General features: G+C 52.4%; 5 protein-coding genes across 5 annotated transcripts; 3 read left to right on the forward strand and 2 right to left on the reverse strand.

The window, feature by feature from the left end:
* Positions 1–1,548: 1,548 nt before the first annotated feature.
* Positions 1,549–2,954, reverse strand: CTRU02_200725 (uncharacterized protein; the record flags this gene model as incomplete). Its single annotated transcript, XM_036718734.1, has 2 exons — positions 1,549–1,714; positions 1,825–2,954. The coding sequence occupies 2 exons, from the start codon at positions 2,952–2,954 to the stop codon at positions 1,549–1,551; spliced, it is 1,296 nt and encodes a 431-aa protein (XP_036589734.1).
* Positions 2,955–7,560: 4,606 nt separating this feature from the next.
* CTRU02_200726 (uncharacterized protein) lies at positions 7,561–8,123 on the reverse strand (the record flags this gene model as incomplete). The annotated part of the gene is made up of 2 exons (XM_036718736.1): positions 7,561–7,782; positions 7,851–8,123. 2 exons carry the CDS (start codon positions 8,121–8,123, stop codon positions 7,561–7,563), a joined length of 495 nt encoding a protein of 164 aa, XP_036589736.1.
* Positions 8,124–10,471: 2,348 nt separating this feature from the next.
* Positions 10,472–12,466, forward strand: CTRU02_200727 (acyl-CoA dehydrogenase; the record flags this gene model as incomplete). The annotated part of the gene is made up of 2 exons (XM_036718737.1): positions 10,472–10,568; positions 10,617–12,466. 2 exons carry the CDS (start codon positions 10,472–10,474, stop codon positions 12,464–12,466), a joined length of 1,947 nt encoding a protein of 648 aa, XP_036589737.1.
* Positions 12,467–13,203: 737 nt separating this feature from the next.
* CTRU02_200728 (uncharacterized protein) lies at positions 13,204–14,557 on the forward strand (the record flags this gene model as incomplete). The annotated part of the gene is made up of 5 exons (XM_036718738.1): positions 13,204–13,266; positions 13,333–13,437; positions 13,489–13,663; positions 13,717–13,858; positions 13,909–14,557. The coding sequence occupies 5 exons, from the start codon at positions 13,204–13,206 to the stop codon at positions 14,555–14,557; spliced, it is 1,134 nt and encodes a 377-aa protein (XP_036589738.1).
* Positions 14,558–15,669: 1,112 nt separating this feature from the next.
* Positions 15,670–18,828, forward strand: CTRU02_200729 (Switch 2; the record flags this gene model as incomplete). Its single annotated transcript, XM_036718739.1, has 1 exon — positions 15,670–18,828. One exon carries the CDS (start codon positions 15,670–15,672, stop codon positions 18,826–18,828), a length of 3,159 nt encoding a protein of 1,052 aa, XP_036589739.1.
* Positions 18,829–19,007: the final 179 nt, after the last annotated feature.

The following is a 19,007-nucleotide window of genomic DNA, read 5'->3' on the forward strand; positions in this document are numbered from 1 at the left end:
CGTATCTGCCATGCACACAGAGCATTCCAGCAGCCTTGTGAAGTGCTGCCGCTGAAATACATACGCCGGAACGGTGGTGAAGGGAACAGAGCCCATAGGGCCTAGACCGACTAGCTACTCTCTATCTCCCGCCTCACGTCGAAACGGCGATTGAGCGGATGAGGGCCCTGGTGCTGGCTGTTGGACGGATGAGTGGGTGTGTAACGCAAGGCGGCGGGCGGAGTGGTAACCTAGCCTAGCCACACCACCTTGCTGTCACTGGCTGGGGGGGTGGCAATCATCGGATTAATTAGCAGCCACGAAAGAGCAGAGAGAAAGATACTACTACGTTGGCGAGCGGGACGATGCCATTCCGCCAAGACCTCGGGCACCATCGATCACATTGTTTGGTGGTAGTGGGTGTGTGCACTACCGCCTTTTCATCACCACAATCATGTGATACTGCCAATATGTCTTTCCTCTACGGTGACAATCAAGCGCAGAAAGACTCGACATGTCCTTTTTCAACTTGATGGCCCCCCCTGCAACCAACTCCTCTTTCATCTTGCATTCGTGTTCGTCATGCTTTGCGCACGTAAGGGTCCTTGAGATTCCCCTGATGGCTTGCAGGAAAAAGACGGCTTTCTTCTAACCCGGAAATAAGACGTTGCCAAATCAGGCATCTCATGCGTCGTCGATTGGTGACTGGGGGCCGGTTTTTTGTCTATCGGTCATTTTCTCTGGTCCCCTTTTTCTCCCCCCAGTAAACATGTCCGCTAGCATTTCTCACATGTCTGGTTTTCAATGCATGGTCGTATCGCAGTGACTTGCTGTTTGAGACGTGTCAAAATTGTGGAGGGGGGGAAATGTGATGACACACTGATGCCGTTCGCCCGGAACGGAGTGTTTCTTTGCTTTGCTTTTTCTCGTGATATTTTACAGCGATTGAAGGAGTTAGTTGTTGCAAGTAATTACGCCGCGCTGACGACAGGGTTCTGAACGGGAACACTTTGTGGCAGGTGGGTGGGAGGTATACATCTGCCGGCATTTGCCCAGCGACGTATTGATTCGCTGTAAATGATCTGATGGTGATGTATGAATGATGGCGAGGATTGGTAGGTAGGATTAGTGTGGCTTGTTTTTGTTTGGGGGCATGCGAGATTCGGCAGTGATGTGTCTTTGCATCTTTGTACGACTGTATTGATATGTATTTGGTGTGGATGGGCAGATGATGTTAGGATGTGCAGTATTTGGTACCGATCGTGGCTGATGAAAAGATGTAAGCTGTGGATTGGTGAGATGATGAGCACGGGAGTGGGAAGCATTTGGCGTTTGCGTTGTGAGACTGTTTCAACTATTCGTTTGATGCTATTTTGAAAGGGACTATTGTAAGTTTAAACAAATCATTTCACTCTAGGCTCACACAATCAGATAGGTTTCAGCAGATGAGTGTTTGACAATGCCAATATCATTAGGGTCATTTCAGGATATGGTACAAAAGGTACTAGGTATCATTTCCATAATCCATGCGCTTCAACAAACAAGAAATAAGAGGGAAAAAAATCCAGTTTACAATCCGCGGTGCAGCTCCTGAGCAGACACCTTGCTGTTGCGTCTCGCGCGGTTGTGACCGTGGTCGTCGTGCGCGATCTCGGGCTCGCCAATGTGCTTAGCCAGGACAGATGGGGGGACCTGAGCGGCGTCGGTAGGGTCCTTTGCAACACCCGTAGTGTTTCTGAGGGAAAAGCGTTGCAAGTTAGTTTCTTATTTTTTTTATCTGCTGGCCGCTGACCAAAAATATCGGAGGGGCTCTAAATATCGCGCTCGGAGTGTGGTTTCGCTTACGACTGGGCGTAGGTCTTGTCACCGCCGACGGTCTTGCTTCCGTCGAGGTCAGAGTCGACGCGGGGGTCGGCCTTGTTCAAGGCGTCGGACTTGTGGGGGCCGGCAGTGTTGGGGGCAGGGCCGGGGTTGACTCCGTGGGAGCCACCGAGAGCACCTCCGGCACCGGCGGCGCCGGTGTGAGCACCAGTGGTGCCGTGAGTGCCGGTCAGACCGGAGCCGGGGGCACCGCGGTGGTCGCGGTCAGAGTCGACGCGAGGGTCAGCCTTGTTGGCGGCACGGTTGCCGTGGGGGCCGTGAGTACCAGAGGGGTCCTCGTAGCCGGTGGTGGCGTTGGAGCCAGTCAGGCCAGAGGTGCCGTGAGTACCAGTGGTACCGTGGGTGCCGGTAAGACCGGAGGTGCCGTGGGTACCAGTGGTGCCGTGAGAACCGGTCAAACCAGAAGTGCCGGTGGTACCGTGGGTACCAGTCAGGCCAGAAGTGCCAGTGTGAGTGCCGGTGGTGCCGGTCAGGCCGGAGCCGGGGGCACCGCGGTGGTCACGGTCAGAGTCGACGCGAGGGTCAGCCTTGTTGGCGGCACGGTTGCCGTGAGGGCCGTGAGTACCGGAGGGGTCCTCGTAGCCGGTAGTAACGTTAGAGCCGGTCAGGCCAGTGGTGCCGTGGGTACCAGTGGTACCGTGAGTGCCGGTGAGACCGGAGGTGCCGGTGGTGGTACCGTGAGTGCCAGTAAGGCCGGAAGTGCCGTGGGTACCGGTCAGACCAGAAGTACCGGTGTGAGTGCCAGTAGTGCCGGGGGCACCACGGTGGTCGCGGTCAGAGTCGACACGGGGGTCGGCCTTGTTGGCGACCTTGCTGCCGTGGGGGCCGTGAGTGCCAGAGGGGTCATCGTAGCCGGTGGTGGTGTTGCTAGAGTGGGTGTAGTTGCCGCCGGTGGTACCGGTGTGAGTGCCAGTAGTACCGGTGTGTGTGCCGGTGGTGCCGGCGGGGTTGGCGCGGTGGTCACGGTCAGAGTCGATTCTGGGGTCGGCGGCGTTGGCAGCGCGGGAGTTGTGGGTTCCGTGAGTGCCCTCGGGCTCCTCGTGCTTCTTGTCGGAGTGGAGAGCCTCCTTAACCTTGTTGACGATGGAAGACATTTTGTATGATTTTTTCGCTTTGGGGTATCAGGGAAAAAAAGGATGAGATTTGGTTATTAAAGTAGTGGTGGTGTTGTGTTTGAGTGGTTTGCTTGTTTGGGTATCTTGTTTTATGATGATGAGAAAAGAGAAGACGTTGGAAGGGTGGGAGGGCGAGGAGGTTATATAGAACTGGAGGGCATCGAGAAACAGAATCCCTCTCTTTCTTTTCCTGATGGTAGATCAGGGAATTACGATCTCGATTGGGAACGGCACGGCTTCGGCTGTCTGCTGAGCAGCTTGTTCCTCCCCCTTCCCTCAGGCAACGCTGTGACTCGGTACGAGCAAGGAAGAGCTCTGCATGATGCTGGCTTGCTTGCCTGTTTTGCGGGCCTGGTTGGGCCAACGTCAATGCCAACTGGCCAACGTGCAGGCTGGAGAAACTGTCACAGGCAGAATGTGAGTAGAAGGCAATTGTGCCCTTACTTCATACCGGCGTCATAGGTCTTGGGCGCAGCTGTCTCATCACAGAAATACAAGCTTCAAACTGTCGGCCACTTGGGACAGGGAGTTGATACGCCGGTGCGGATGCTCCGGCGGAGACAGACGGGCCCCCGCCACCCCTGGGCCAATGAAGAACGGATGAGCTAGGCCCAGTTTGCCATGGCTTTGATGACGACCCGGTATCTTTCTCTGGCGTGACACAGCGCTTATTTTTGTCAAGCCTCACACTGCATGATGAGAATCTCCCGGGCTGGGTAATGAAATTCAAAAGGGTCTCAACATGTCCCCTAAGGATACTCGATAAACGTAAGAAACCAAGGGTTTTTCGTCATAGGTGGGAGGGATGGCGGGTCACGGTGGTTGAGAAGGATTGAAGATCTGTGGCTAGTGACGTTTAGGGCTGGTAGAGAGAGTGCAGATTAACGGCAAAAGTCAGTCCAAGCCTGTCTAGAACTGTACACCTTGCCTACGATCAGGTACACATCCTTCACACGTGGAGAAGATACCCCTAGAGGGCCAAAAAGTTTGCCTCTCTGTTCATTGCATTGCCTACCCGTTTTGCCTAGACATGCGAGCTGGATGGCCGAGCGGGTTAGTACGGCATCGGAGAGATGGATTATCAGCTACTACGTAGCATACACTTTGGCAGCATACCCAAGAACAAACAGCAAAAGAGGTTGCCGCGCGTCGCGTCTCACCGACTAGCTCACACAGGCTAATCAGGTACGAGCTGCAAGACATCGGGGGCTTGTTGGACAAGCAAATCAAGGCCAAACGCAATTCGATGCGGCTGTTGTACCAGCAGAAGGCGTGCTTGTGTGTCTGGGTTGGATTCAGAATGAGGGAGCTCGGAAGCTGGTTGCAAAACTTACAAGGGTTGTGAGGTTTGACGTTCCCAAAGGCAACATGGCGTTTGTGATTTCCACAGAACCAAGGCAACGGGGAGAAACCCCGCCAATGACGCAGCGCGGATGGAGGGCTGATCAGCCCCGCCTGTGGCGTAAGCTCTCCTGGGCGGTTGCTAGTTGTAGCAGTCTGAGCAACATGGAGAGGGAGGGGATATTGTGATGTGGCTAGTGACCTACATTGCCTGCTGTCTTCAGTGGCCTTGGCCCCCAAAACCATCCAAAGGGAGGTCAAACTGTGGCGTCACCTACCCCACACGATGCTGTCATAGACTTTCCAGCGCTGCGCAACCCCCTTCATGCCCCCCTTTCAGCCCCGTAGCGCCGAGCTCGAGCCTGCTCTGGTCCCGCTTTAACGCGGCAACTGTGGGGCATTACGCCATGCGGCTCTCATCAAATAATGAATAGGAAAGGGAAGGACACCAGGCAAAGCACAGCAAGGTTCTTCTGCCATCCTTTTGCTGCTGACGTTGCCAAGGTACCGATCCTATCAATTGTACTAGCCATTATACCTGTCTGCTGTTATTTTCTATTTGCGTACGACTTTGACACTTACTCATCTTTCTGACGGGTGCCAGAAATAGCTACCATGTACCACGATCGACCACAATTGGGTCATTGTGAACGGAATTTTGCGCAATTCCCATCCCTCTCTCTCTTCTATGTATACACTAACTGAGAGACTGTTTTCTAGCACCCAATAATGCTAATTTTGTTTTGTTTTCTGTCTTGCCCCCTTTTCCGCAAACACCCCGCATTCTTTCATCCAAATCCGTCGATGCGTAACCTGTTTTGTCCCCTCCCTTTGCCGCCAAGCTAGACAATGCAAACTGCACACCGTTTTCTATATGCCAATCCACGTTTCTAAAACGAGGCCGTCTAGGAAGCCTCCGCTTTTTTCCAGCATTTTGTGAGTTTTCTAGTCAAAGCTCAAAAGGCCAAGGCGTTACAATAGCTCGAAGTGGTTTGGTACATTGCACACTCCAGCCGCAGAGAACCCGTCTCATCCCTTCTCCGGATCGTGGATCGTGAAATTCTATACAGATCTCAACTAATTGTCCAGGGGTCCTGGTCTTTGCTCTTGTGAGCCCTGCTGCTTTCGCGGGATGCCACGTAATTTCCATTAGAAATGGTACAATGGCTCGGTTCACGCAAAAGCACAAAAAAAAAAAAAGGCTTGGTAAACCCGCCTAGCCCCTTCCAAGCGGGCTAGTCTGAAAAGAGCACGGCAAGAATATGGGGAAACCTGTTTGACGCCAGCCATCGGTGTCCGAGACATGCCATGCCCTACGTTCTGGAGCGGTCCAAAGTTTATGGAAATCAGTCACGAGAGCCATCTTCATCGGCAATCCTCCTCCACAGCGGCAAAGATGCCTCGCGGAGATGGGATGCTGCTTTCGGAACGGCGTGGCGGCAACCGATACGAGGCGGTCAGCGAGTATCATGCAACCGAGGCATCGTGGCCCCCCATCATCCCCCCAGGGCCGACAGCGCCATTTTCTCGTCCAGGTACAGGGCCTTGGCTGGACCTTTTGCTTTGGCCTAATTTGGTCTCCTCTGGCACTTGCACCAACTCTTCATCTCGCTTACGACAGGTGTGCCCCCTGTTGCGATTGGCTTCAAACTTGCCGCCTCCTGTCTTTTCCCGCCTCTGTTCTTCATTTCGATATTCGCATGTACGTCATTTGTTGAACGTGGCGGTTGACGTGGAACAAACGCCTGCGACCACCAGGCTCAAATGTTTCACAGCCTCAGTGCGCCATTACCTTTCTCAACCGCTTAAGCGGCAGCACCCGAAACATACATTAACCTGGATCTGTGATGGTCTCGTTCCAGTTCGTTGAAGCTTGCGAATGACGCCGGACTGACTGTCCGCCTGATCAAGTGTCCCCTCCTCCTTGGTACATTCGCGTGATGAAAGCATTGTGATAGGAGACTGATATGATCCGTTTGAAACTGTTTTCCATCAAAAGGAAACATCGACAGCTTCCTGAGTACATCAGCTACGTGACGCATTCCTAACTATGCTGGAAAGTTGAAGCCCCCTCGGTCCTTAAACAGCACGTCCTTTGCTTCTGGAGGTATCCACAGACAGACAGGATTGTGCTTTTTACTCTGAACCCTCTGGCTTCATAGCCTAAGTGTATCAACATCGATCTCGATCAATTTCATAGTACCACACTAGCTCTATCCATCCCAGTTCTTGCAAACAAGTTGCCTTTATAATCATCCTGTGGGTGCAAAACCTGTAGCATAGTGCATCCATCTTAACAAATGGTATGCATGCTGGAAGGTGGACTAGGTGGTGGGCTCCTGCATGAAGCGGGCTAAACAGGGCCATCCAGAGCATTCGCCGGATGTAGTGTAGACGGCGACGTTGAGAAGCCGCAGAAGCCACGTCCCCGGGGGGACGAGACCCGCTTTCCCGGATCGCCCCAGCTGTCAGCGCCGCAAAGCCCTACCCGTTCCCGCGTGTGTGGAGCCGTCCTTTACTATAGTATCGGTGTCGGGCCCCCCCTCCACTGTCCTCCACCAGGTCGGTGGATGTCTTGGCGGGGCCCTTTGAAGTCTAACTGGACATGACTTGTGTGCAGCATTCGTTTTAGGCTTGCTGCGGACACTTTGGACAAATAATCAAAATGAGGAAATCATCATAAAAAGCGGAGAAGATTATACACTGTAAAAATTTTTTGCATCTCGATTGTATCCCGTGTTAATACAATACAAATAATCCACCATTTTTATTTCTATTATTTTCAACAATCTATTTATTGGTAGCAAAGGTATAAGTGAAAAAAGACAAACTATATAGGTTTGAATAGTAAAGTTTCAGTAAGCGGGCCAACTGGCGATATGAAATCTGTGATATTTTAAAATCAATGTCACTAGCATTCGATATCAAGTCAAGTCAAATAGAGTAATAGGTGATATTAAGTAAATGGTATGTTACAAGGGCGCGGCTATTACAGGGTATCAAGTCTTCCGAGAAGCCTCAAGCCCATCCTTTCATATACTTCGTAGACAACAAAGGAAACAACTTCCAAGTAAAATCATACAACTCCGTCCACAGTCAAAGATTCCCGATCCATCAAGGATTCAAATCTTTTACATTGTGAAAATGAAATACTGATTATCGCCGCGTATCTCCTGCAAGCGAATGACGCCAATCACAAAAAAGCGTCACTGCGAGATAAGACTTTCAATGTCACACTCGTCGCTTAGACGCGGGAGTTGTACCAGCGGCGGCGGGAGTGGACGGGGCGGCTGTCGGCAACGGCGGTGCGGCGACGGACCCAGAAGAGGCCGATGAGGGCAGACACGAGCCAGCAGATGGCGGAGAGGAAGGTGAAGGCGATGTTGGCCTTGTGGCGTCCGCAGGAGTCGCCGCGGGGGCTGACGTTGCTCCAGTCAAAAACGGGACCGCAGCCGTCACCAATAAGCTAAAGTGTACGTTAGTTTTGGTTGTTCGAGCAGGTTACGGTTTGGAGTTCAGGAGACAGCGACTTACGTTGACGAGCAGACCGAACGAGACAAACCAGAGGATGCTGAGGAACAAGTCCATGGGCCAGTGGACGAAGCTGCCGGAGAACGGGAGCAGCCAGATCAGCGCAAACAGCATGGAGATGCTGGAAACGACAATGGTGTAGATGAAGCGTCCATTGTCCCACGACGAAGCCTGGTCGTTGGCGTGGAGGTAGGCACCAGTGATACCGGTGACGATGGCGGCGAAGGCCAGTTCCGCGGCGCGGAGGATGAATTGGGCAATACGGTCAAAGGCCATCTTGACTGAGTTCTCTCTCAAGAAAGAGTAAAAAAGGTTTGGTTGGTTGTTGAGAGTTGGGATGATTGGTGGTTGTGAGCGGGAGGTTTGCTGATCTGCTTGTTGGCTGGTCTGATAAGTAGCAAATGTCTGAACGGATGGGGAAAGAGATGGATAGTCTATTTATCAAAATTCACTGGATAGGCCAAGAATGGAGGAGATCATGGTGTGATTACACCTGGAAAGCTAAACTGAGCAAAGACGGGAACCACATCAGGATGACGACCTCACTGGAAAGCAGGTTTGGGGGGCTGGCTGTTGGGCTAGACAAGCCTACGGCGTCATCTCGTCACAGCTGCCGAGAGCAAACCAACAGCATATTTTTTTTTTTTTTGCTTTTTGCTGGTTCACCGGCTTGGTGTGTGCATGTACCGGTATGTGTGTGTCACTACATGCGCAGAACGCCGGCGCAAAGCAAACGAATAGGTAAGAGTGGTGTAACGACAAGTCCCTGGGTCCTTGTCCTGCAGGGCCAGGACGCAACACGCAGAGACCCTGCCAAGATGGCTCGCGTTGTCCGGCACCTGAGCCGTCGAGAGAAACGGGAGGAAACAAGGGAAGGGAGACGCCGATTAACGTCACCGGGCTGGCTACGTGTGGCTGCGTGGCACGCTGCTAAAAGTCCGTTCACATTTTTTGTTACAGAGTCGAGACCCAGCCAACGAGCAAACGGCGGCTTGTCGCCCTACAAGTTTGGCCCCTAATGAGGTCATATGGCTAGGGAGGGATGGCCAGACAGGAGGGTGAGGACCAGACTAGAAGAAATTTGATAGGACGCCGAGGATATTCTTCCCGGTTGTGAGGTTTCAAACAAGCCTTTGCGGGGCCTGCGATTCGATGCCCACCATAGTTTGCCCTGCATGAGACGGCTACCCTTTATTTTGGGCTCTACTAGATACCCCATCGTTCATTTGCGCCGTCAGCCCAGCCTAGGCTAGGGTGGTAGGTAAATTTTGAAATTTGTATGCTGTCAGCCAATGGGTCTTCAGCCAGCAGGAGGTAGCCTGGAGGTGATGAGATTAACACAAGCGTGTTGCATAGCGCATATTCATGGCGTGTTGTAAATGCGCTTCAATGGTGTGACCTCATCGCAAGAGAAATCGCCTGAGGTACCTGCAGCGTCGTAATCTTCCCTAGGCGAACCAAGAGTATTCAAATGAGTAATACAAGTCGGAAGGTCGGCAAGCAGGGCATCGCTCGCGACCAACAGAAACAGTCATAGATAGTGATTCTGTGGCGATCGATGTGGCTTTCCAGGACCCAGATTTTTCTGATCAGCACAGACAAGCAGGTAAACGGGAGCGATGGGCGCATCACGAGGACGAAATGGAGTGAGCTGTGTGGCTAGTGTCAGCCTGGTGACTGGAAAAGAATTTTGACGTGCTGTCGTCCGAAAAAGCAGGGCCTCATTAACCAAGGCCGATGTGACGTCACTTTCAATCTTCAGGGGGTGGGAAGAAATCTCCCCTACCCAACCAGCTTCAGCCACACAATCTCAAGCCTCTCGAGCCGTCTCAACCCGCGAATGAGGCCGTCATCCCACCCCATGAACCCCTGGCGGAAAAAAAGAAGCTACTGGCAGCTCATGAAACGGTGTGCCCTCGATTGCATCGGTTTGTCGTAGTGCTTCGCGCCGTGGCATTCCTCATGCAGCGCATCGAGACCGTAAGGACGCCGCCATCATGTCGGTACTTGGGCGCTGGGGCCGCTTCGATGCCTCTTGTTGTTACGCAGGGCCAAGCGTCTGTTTGCGCTGGCTAGTTCCAGTCGCTTCGATGTAAGGTCTCGATCTGGCGATCATAAGTGGATCGTGGCCACGCGTTCGATCGGGAGAATGATGTTGTCCAAGACTAGAAATGGCAACTTTTGTGCCGGCTTCCCACACCAGGAGAAATATGATTATAGGGAAATATTGTTCATCCGGGCTCCGTCCACTTGGTGGTCTTTTCAAGGTTGTGGAGGAAGGAGATGTAGTAAGTAGTAGGTAAGCAGACTTATGGGGTTGTCCCGCACATTATGAACCTCGGTGCGCCGGTCATTTTCGGTACTTTGTGGGGTCTTCTCCGCACACTCGGAGCCGGATGGGGCTTTAGCTCCCTGTAATGTCTCCACAAGTTGCCGACCCCGCGTGGTTCCCAATCCTCTGGGAACTTGAGTTGACCTTAATATCATCTATCCGGTACTGCCAGATATAGGCTACTTTTTGTAAATTTGCAGGAATTGGAAACCCCAACCCTTCGGAACCTCCAGAGGAAAAAAGGTGGCCCGAATTACTCGCGGTCAGCGCTAGGATTTGAAGCCCGTCGATCATGAAGCCTTCCGGTGCCAACACAGGCTTCTTTCAGGAGCTACCCGCCCTACCGAATCAGTTCTTTGATGATGCCAGCTTCCAGAGAGCATTCCGACGTGAGAATAATGCATAAACAACTCATTTATAAAGCTAATAGCACACAGTCTTCGTTCCTAGCCATGTGACAGAGCGCGTTGAAGTCGAAATCGCCCAGCTGGGCGAGGATGTCCTTTCCGATCAGGTCTTTTCTTGGGTTACTGATTCCGAGAAGAACAAGCCCTACTTAAAAGGCAGCGGGCGGGATGCTTTCGGCAGACCAAGGTCTGAGCTTGTCGTCGGCGAGGGCTGGCGCAGCTTGCAAAACTTCGGCATCGCCAAGGGCATCGTCGCCACTGGATACGACACATCACTCGGATCATCAGCGCGCGTGGTGCAGTTCTTGAGATTGCACCTATGGGAAGGCTCTGCATCAAACGTTCCCTGCCCGTCAGCTATGCAAGATGGCGCAGCGCGGCTGATACAACTACACCTAGCCGATGGCAACCTGGATCCGGCCCAGCGACGAGTGTTGGAAAATGCACTGCAGCATCTGCTTTCGAGGGACCCGAATGAGGCGTGGACGAGTGGACAGTGGATGACTGAAAGGACTGGCGGTAGCGATGTTTCCCTCACAGAGACCGTCGCCCGGTACGAACCGCCTGCGGAATCGGCCCTGGCCGACGCCAAGGAAAACATACCCCTCGGGCCGTGGACCATCTCCGGATTCAAGTGGTTCTCCAGCGCCACAGACTCAGCCATGACCGTTTTACTTGCCAGAACTCAGAATGGCATTAGTGCCTTCTTTGCTCCCATGAGGCGACACGACCCTTCTGCGAAGACTATGGTTGGAAAGGCCAAAGGAGCAGCCGGTCAGGAGCTCAACGGCATTAGGATCCAGAGGTTGAAGAACAAGTTCGGCACTCAATCCCTGCCTACAGCCGAGCTCGAGCTCGAGGGTATGCGAGCATGGCTGTTGGGAAAAGAGGGCCGCGGGATCAACGAGATCGCTACAATTCTCACGCTTACAAGAATTCATTCGGCGGTAGCTGCTGTTGGTTACGTTGGCCGCGGTCTGGGCATCGCAAGGGCATATGCCAAGGTCAGGCAAGTCGGCGCTGGACGAGGAAGGCGTATGTTGCTGACGGATAGCCCCTTGCACATGCAAACATTGGCAGATATGACGGGGGAATATCATGGCTTGATGCTACTAACCTTCTTCACTTCTTATCTTCTGGGCTTGGACGAAAATCCTCAAGCAGACAGGTCTGGTTTACCACCCGCACTCGCCTCCATCACGCCTGACCAGAAACACATTGCACCTCTTTTGCGTGTTCTGACGCCTCTCTGTAAGGCATACGTCTGCAAGAAGTCAATCCCGCTACTCTACAGCTGTATGGAAGCTCTTGGTGGCGTCGGATACCTCGTGAACGAGGAGACGGAGTACCTCAACATCTCAAGACTCTACCGTGACTGTTGCGTGCTATCCATCTGGGAGGGCACCACCGATGTTCTCGCAACAGATTTCCTACGAGCACTGAAGCATCCCAAGGGAGGGCAAGAGTCCATCGGGGCATTGGACGCTTTCTTGACTCAAAAGAATAACTGGCCTGAGAGAACTGAGGGCAAAGCTGACAGGTGGAGTCCTGCCGAATCCTGGAAGGCTGTCAAGGTAGCTCTGCTTCGGCAACCGCAATCGGAGCTCGTTGGAGACGCAAGGCATGTTCTGTGGACTGTTGCTGAAGCTCTCATTGGCGTCTTACTATATGCAGACGCCAACAGGGACAAAAGCCAAGCAGCTTTCGACATAGTTTCTCGCCATAAATTTCGTTCGATCCATGAGCTTAACCTTGGTGGAACGGCCGAGCATTCGGATGAGCCACAGGGGAGTAGGGAGAGATTGGCCAGAAACTCTGCAATCGTGTACGGCAGGGCTAAGGGGACGACAGAGCCAGTCGTGGCACCGTCAAAGTTGTAGTGTAGCCTTAACAATGTGGATAGGCCACGTGTGTATAAACGTTCTCCTATTTTTGAACATATGTCAAAGCCATGTTTCCCGATCTCCCCCACATGGCGTCCCGATGGCTGTTCTCTCCAAGAAGCCAGTAACGCATAGTTAATTCTACAGAGAGTCCATGCAGGAAACTACAACAAAGGCATACTTGGGGAAGTCTCGGAATCGTATTTCCCAAACGACGGGGTCGGGCTATACCCCTTTGGTTACTCCGTCCCATATACCTAATCCATGACCTGGTTGCTAGTCTGGGAAAAGCCCTCTTCCCTCCGCACCCGGTCGCTGATTAATGTCCCGATTTGTGTAAGAAGAGGCCCGAGTGTCATGTTCTCGATGTTCCAGCACCCAGAAGCTAGGGCCTTGTCCGATAGTGGCAGATTATTAGAGTTTGTAGTGCGGGCGGCGATCGATCAACTGTCCTGTAAACGTGTGGAATGCGCCATGGCGTTTTCTTTGTTCGTTCCTAATGTTGGACCCCTTGACTAGGAGATTTGTTCCATGTGTACTTCTCGGAAATCCCTTTCCCCGATCACCCCTCAGTTAATCAAAATCCAAATCCCTCCCCGGCTCTCAAATTTTGCTGGATCTTCCGCATTTTTTGCTCTGATTGACCATCTTCCCAACTGCATCTCCACCATAGCTTCACGTCCCATTCCCGCCATCGACGAAATGCGGATGCGCGACCGTGTCGAGACGAAATCATGCGAGGACCAAGTCCAGATGTGCACTTGGAACAGGACGACACTTACTTACCGGAGGTCTGGGTGAGTCCATCCCCCACATGTCTTGGCAGGAAAGGCTTTTTGGCTGATGGTATGACTTGACATTAGGCATGGTACGCCATTGGCGTTTTTGTGATCCTCCTCCGATATGCGGTGCGCCTTCGAACTGTCGGAATTAGAGGGTTCCGCGGTGATGACTGGCTTGCCTTGCCTGTATGTTTTTGTCGATCATTCTGACCGTTGATTGTTGTTGACCGCTCGCAGTACCTCATATTATACACTTTGAATGTTTATATTGTTCAGATTACATATCACACTGGGGCGAACATCGACATTACTCCCGAGATGGTCCCTAAGCTTTCGGATCATGACGTCGAAATCCTCGAGCTTGGGTCGAAGCTGGAGTTTATGTCCTGGTATTCTTATCCGGGATGCATCTGTAAGTTCATCATCATACTACAGCAGACATGCTCTAACAAAACGTCTGCTTAGGGGTATTGAAGTTTACTGTTTTGTTCTTTTACAAGCGCTTGACGCTCGGAATCCTGCGACGCAAGACGCTAATCGGGCTCTTCTGGCTGTGTGGTCTGTCGTACATAGCCTTGTGCTTGACTATTACGCTGAGTTGTTCACCGTGAGTGCCACCCAGGTCTGGAGTGATGAAGCTACTGACAGGAAAGCCAGGTATTCCGATAACTGGCGAATACGACCGTTGCCAGGACCAGAATGCACGTTCCGACCGCAAAATTTCTGGATGCTGCTCTGGCTGAACGTGATTACCGACGCTGCCCTCCTTTCGATCCCGGTTCCAATCTTGTGGCATCTTCGAGTATCTCTTGGACGCAAGATCGGAGTCGGCGTTCTATTGTCATCGGGTCTTTTCGTCATATCAACAGCAGTCGTGCGAGCTGTTTCCACACTAACCGGAGCGCCGTCCGTCATCAACATCAACCGCTGGGGTTTCCGCGAACTCGCCGTCGGCCTCATCACCGTCACTGCACCAGCGTTAAGCCCGCTTTTCACAAGGGCATTCTGGCGTCGCGGAGCCTATATACGAGATTACTATGACCGACTACAACAGCCTCGGTCACCGGCGAATAATGCGAGGTTTGGTAATTGGCTTGGAACAATAGTTTTGCGCTACATTGATGAGGAACAGGGTGAGCCCTTTCGAGACCCCAACGCAGCAAAGGCCTTGGAGGAGGCCGGATATGTGGATTGGGTCCAGCGACAAGATGATGCTGGAAGGAAGAGAAGCCAGGAAACCTATGAATTGGAGCTTCGGAGTGGCGACACGAGCACGAAAAGTATCAAGGGTGTCGAAACTGCATGATTTGGCGCACACGCACAAAAGGGTTTTATGGGCATTTTGGCGCAAGAGAACGGGATGGAAAACCCTCGTATCATGGGATACATGGTAATGGAAATGATGATACCCAAAAAACCGTATGAACGGCATTATTCAATCGCAAGTAGCATTTAAATACCGAACCTGCAATGTCAGATGAATATCGACAAACGCCTCTTGTCATGTTTCGCGACATGAGCGCAGTGCCCTCGGAACAATATTTATGTGAACTGAGGATGGCACATTCTCGACTAACAGGCCTCGCTCCAGGCCCTGCATAACCCGACCATCATTCGGCTCATGTGAAAGTTGAAGCCATGCATGCAGAGAGTGAGAGCCATCATTGGACCTCACTGAACCTGTGAGCATAAAGGCAGGGTGACAGACTCGAAACAGCTTTCAATGTACAGGAAGATAGGACCAAATCCTAAATGCCGGCTCCGTTTAATTCGTCCTAGCTCGATAACGTTGGAACCTTCGAATAAGCTGTGCTCACTGCGCTAAGCTGTGTAGCGTGTATGTATAGTACATATCCCCATGGTTTCCTGAATCATGTCAACAGGGATCGGGGTAATGGCGTCTAATTCCAGGCGGCCCAGAGAATGGAAACCATCATTTTCGATCATCGACTAGTGAAAGTCTATTTTGCAGGTTTTCGTGCGATGCTTCGTTTCGCTGTTGTGTCTAGGTAGCGACAGGGTGCATGGAGGTGCCTATGTTTCGGTGGTTGTTACGGGAACTATACCGATGGCCGCTCATTTGGAGGGTTCACATCGGGGTGGGGTCCGGGCGAATTCAGCAGAAAGCTTTGCGCCTCTCACTGCATATCTAATGTTTATGTACGTAGTATGCAATCAAACCAAAATACGGATGGATACCTAAGGAGGTACTATTAAAAGTGGTTCCTTTACAAGAGTATGTCACTGTTCTCGCACCTGCCCCCGCAGCAACAGGCAGGCAGGCAGGCACCCGCCGCAATCCTTCAGCGCATTTAGTGCAGCCAGCCGCTGCATCTCACGTCGCGTCGTCGCGTCTTCCAACCCCACCATCGTCAACTGCGTCATGCCTGCGAAATAGTTCCATGTGACTCCCATACAATGGGGTCGCACGACAAGGCGAGCGCGATAGTAATATCCGACGGTGATACCGCATCAGACGTGAGCGAGACAAAACACCTCAGTCGTAAAGCTCTCGGAAAAAGAAAGGTCGAAATCGACTTCGAGGAGAAAGAGGTATGGGACGCTGACTCGGACGAAGAGCTTCCCAAGCACAAGAAACAAAAGGGTCGACGGGCCTCCAGCGGGAAAGGAAAGGGAAAGGGAAAGGCGAAGACCAAGGCCAAAGGGACGTCGACCAAGAAAAGTGCTGCTGCGAGCTATGATCTTGACGCCACGGACGAAGATGATTACGATGTGGCGAAGGCTCCCGACTACTTGAAAGACCGCAGGAGGGAGTTCGACTCCAACCGGGAAAGGCTCAAGGAGGCTGGGCTTCTTCTTCCCCCGGAATACTCTGACATAAACTTCTCCGACGATGAGCGAGTGCGGACGTTAGAGAAACGACCGAAATTCGAGGAGAGCGCCAAGATCCAGCCGTGTCGACCGTACAAGGAGGTCGAGTTGGAGTATTCCGCGGGTATCGTACCGGCGTCTATTGCGCAGTATCTGCGAGACTACCAGATTGTCGGCGTCAAGTTCCTACACCGACTGTTCGTGTACCAGAGAGGCGGTATACTGGGAGATGATATGGGCCTAGGCAAAACTGTTCAAGTCGTTACATTTCTCACGGCTGCCTTTGGAAAGACTGGCGATGAGCGCGACCGCAAGCGACTTCGGAAGGTGCGGGAATACCCCGGCCGCTGGTATCCAAGGGTATTGATCATTTGCCCAGGATCTATCATACAGAACTGGAAGAACGAGCTGAACCGCTGGGGGTGGTGGAAAGTCGATGTCTTCCATGGCCCAGGCAAAGAAGATGTGCTCTCCACAGCCAAGGCGGGTCGGATAGAAATCATGATTACGACCTACATGACTTACAAGAACCACATGAGCTTGGTCAACACGGTTAAATGGGATGCGGTTGTCGCCGATGAATGTCACCAGATGAAAGAGAGGAGCTCAGAGATCACAAAGGCCATGAACGACGTCAATGCCTTGTGTCGGATTGGCTTAACAGGAACCGCAATCCAGAACAAGTACGAGGAGCTGTGGACCCTTCTGAACTGGACGAACCCGGGCCACTTCGGAACGCTTTCTGAGTGGAATAATACCATCACCAAGCCCTTGACCAGAGGCCAATCGCATGATGCGACGCTGTATCAACTGAGGGATGCTCGAGTCACCGCGAGAAAACTCGTCAACAACTTGCTTCCAGGATTCTTCCTGCGCAGGATGAAGACTCTCATTGCCCACCAAATGCCGAAAAAGAGTGATCGTGTCGTCTTCTGCCCCCTCACCGACGCTCAGAGGGAAGCATACAAGAACTTCATCAATAGACCTGATGTAGAGCTTCTTCGTACGCTTTCAGATCCCTGCGAGTGTGGATCAGGTGTTGGCCAAGGCTGGTGTTGTAAGAAGACGCTCGATGATGGGACGTCGTGGCAGTCAATCATCTTTCCCTGTGTCACCACCCTTCAAAAGCTGTCAAACCACCTCACCTTGCTGATACCATCAGGAAATGACCTAGAAGACAAGCAGAAGAGAGAGATGCGGACACTGCAGACTTGTTGCCCAGATACGTGGCAGTACTTGTACGAGAACCGAGATGCAATCGTGAACCTGGCAAACCCCGAGTTCTGTGGCAAGTGGAAAGTCTTGAAGAAGCTGCTAAAGTTCTGGCACGATAACGGCGACAAAGTGCTAGTCTTTTCGCACAGCGTTCGGCTGCTCCGTACTTTGCAGCATTTGTTCCACAACACGAGCTACAGCGTGACGTACCTGGATGGTGGGCTGAGCTATGAGGACCGGCAAAAGGCCGTGGATGATTTCAACTCTGATCCGACGCAGTTTGTCTTTCTGATTTCAACGAAAGCTGGCGGCGTCGGACTGAACATCACAGCGGCTAACAAGGTTGTCATTGTCGACCCGCATTGGAACCCATCCTACGACCTCCAAGCCCAAGACCGAGCATACAGAATTGGACAGGTCCGCGACGTTGACGTCTTCCGCCTCATCTCCTCCGGCACCATCGAGGAGATCGTATATGCAAGACAGATCTACAAGCAGCAACAGGCAAATATCGGCTATACGGCATCTTCTGAACGACGGTATTTCAAAGGTGTCCAACAAGACGTCGATCGAAAAGGAGAAATCTTTGGTTTGGAAAACCTGTTTGCGTACCGTGAGAATCAACTCGTGATTCGCGACATCGTGAACAAAACCAACATTGCCGAAGCCAAAGCTGGTAGCGGGATCCAATTGACCAGCGTCGACATGGAAAAGCTGGTCAAGGATGAGGAAGAACTCGGTGACGCTCTGAAGCAAGAGCCTGCGGACACAGAAGACGGCGGCATGAGCCAGCTGGCAGCTGTCCTCACGGCAAAGAACCAAAAGGCGTACCTCGACTCCGTCAAATCCAATCAGCCCAAGAGCGACGCGGTCCAGGCCATTCTGTCATCGGCAGGCGTCGAGTACACGCATGAAAACTCGGAGGTCATTGGCACCTCCAAAATTGAGGAACATCTCTCCCGCAAGGCGGAAATGGCGGCCAGCTCGGACGTCGACCTTGAAGGCGACAGCGCTCTTTTCGCGGATAGCCAGGTATTTGACGCGCAGGCGCAGAAGATCAAGGGATTTTCATACGTGTATAATCCTCCCGAGGACGTCATGCGCAGACAGTTCTGCTCCATGGCGCGCGAGTTCGGGTTCGCGAGCGCCACCGAGTTTGCTTTAGTCGTCGGCAGCTGGACGCAGGCGCAGAGGAGAAACTGCCTCGAGGCCTTTTACAAGATTCGTGAGGGGAAGTTGCTGGCAGAGGAGACCGTCAAAGCAGAGACGCAGGCGGAGGATGCGGTGAAGGAGGAGCTGAAGTTGGAGGAGGGAGTCAAGAAGGAAGCTGTGAAGGCGGAGTGCAAGCTTGAAGATGTCGCTCTTGATGACGACGCGGAGACTGTGGACGAGGATGGCGATGTCAAGGATGAAGTCAAGAAGGAAGAGGAAGTTAAGCGAGAGGAGCCTGCCAAAGACGAGGCAAACGTCACTCCTCCCAGGACGTCCATTTTCATTTATGACACGGACGACGATGGTGACGAATTGTAAGGCGTTATGCGAGGATATGATACCCCCCCACCCCCTATGTTCAGGGTGACTGGACAAGTAGTAAATCAATGCACAAGGCGTCATTGTCACAAATTTTAATTTATAGCGCTGGCCTTGACTCTGTTCACGCAATCTTTCTGAGTTGACTTTTAACATTCCGGCTATCCCATGACGAGAAG

Source organism: Colletotrichum truncatum (genome assembly GCF_014235925.2).
Source record: "Colletotrichum truncatum strain CMES1059 chromosome Unknown Contig_0001, whole genome shotgun sequence".
Taxonomy (NCBI): Eukaryota; Fungi; Ascomycota; class Sordariomycetes; order Glomerellales; family Glomerellaceae; genus Colletotrichum; species Colletotrichum truncatum.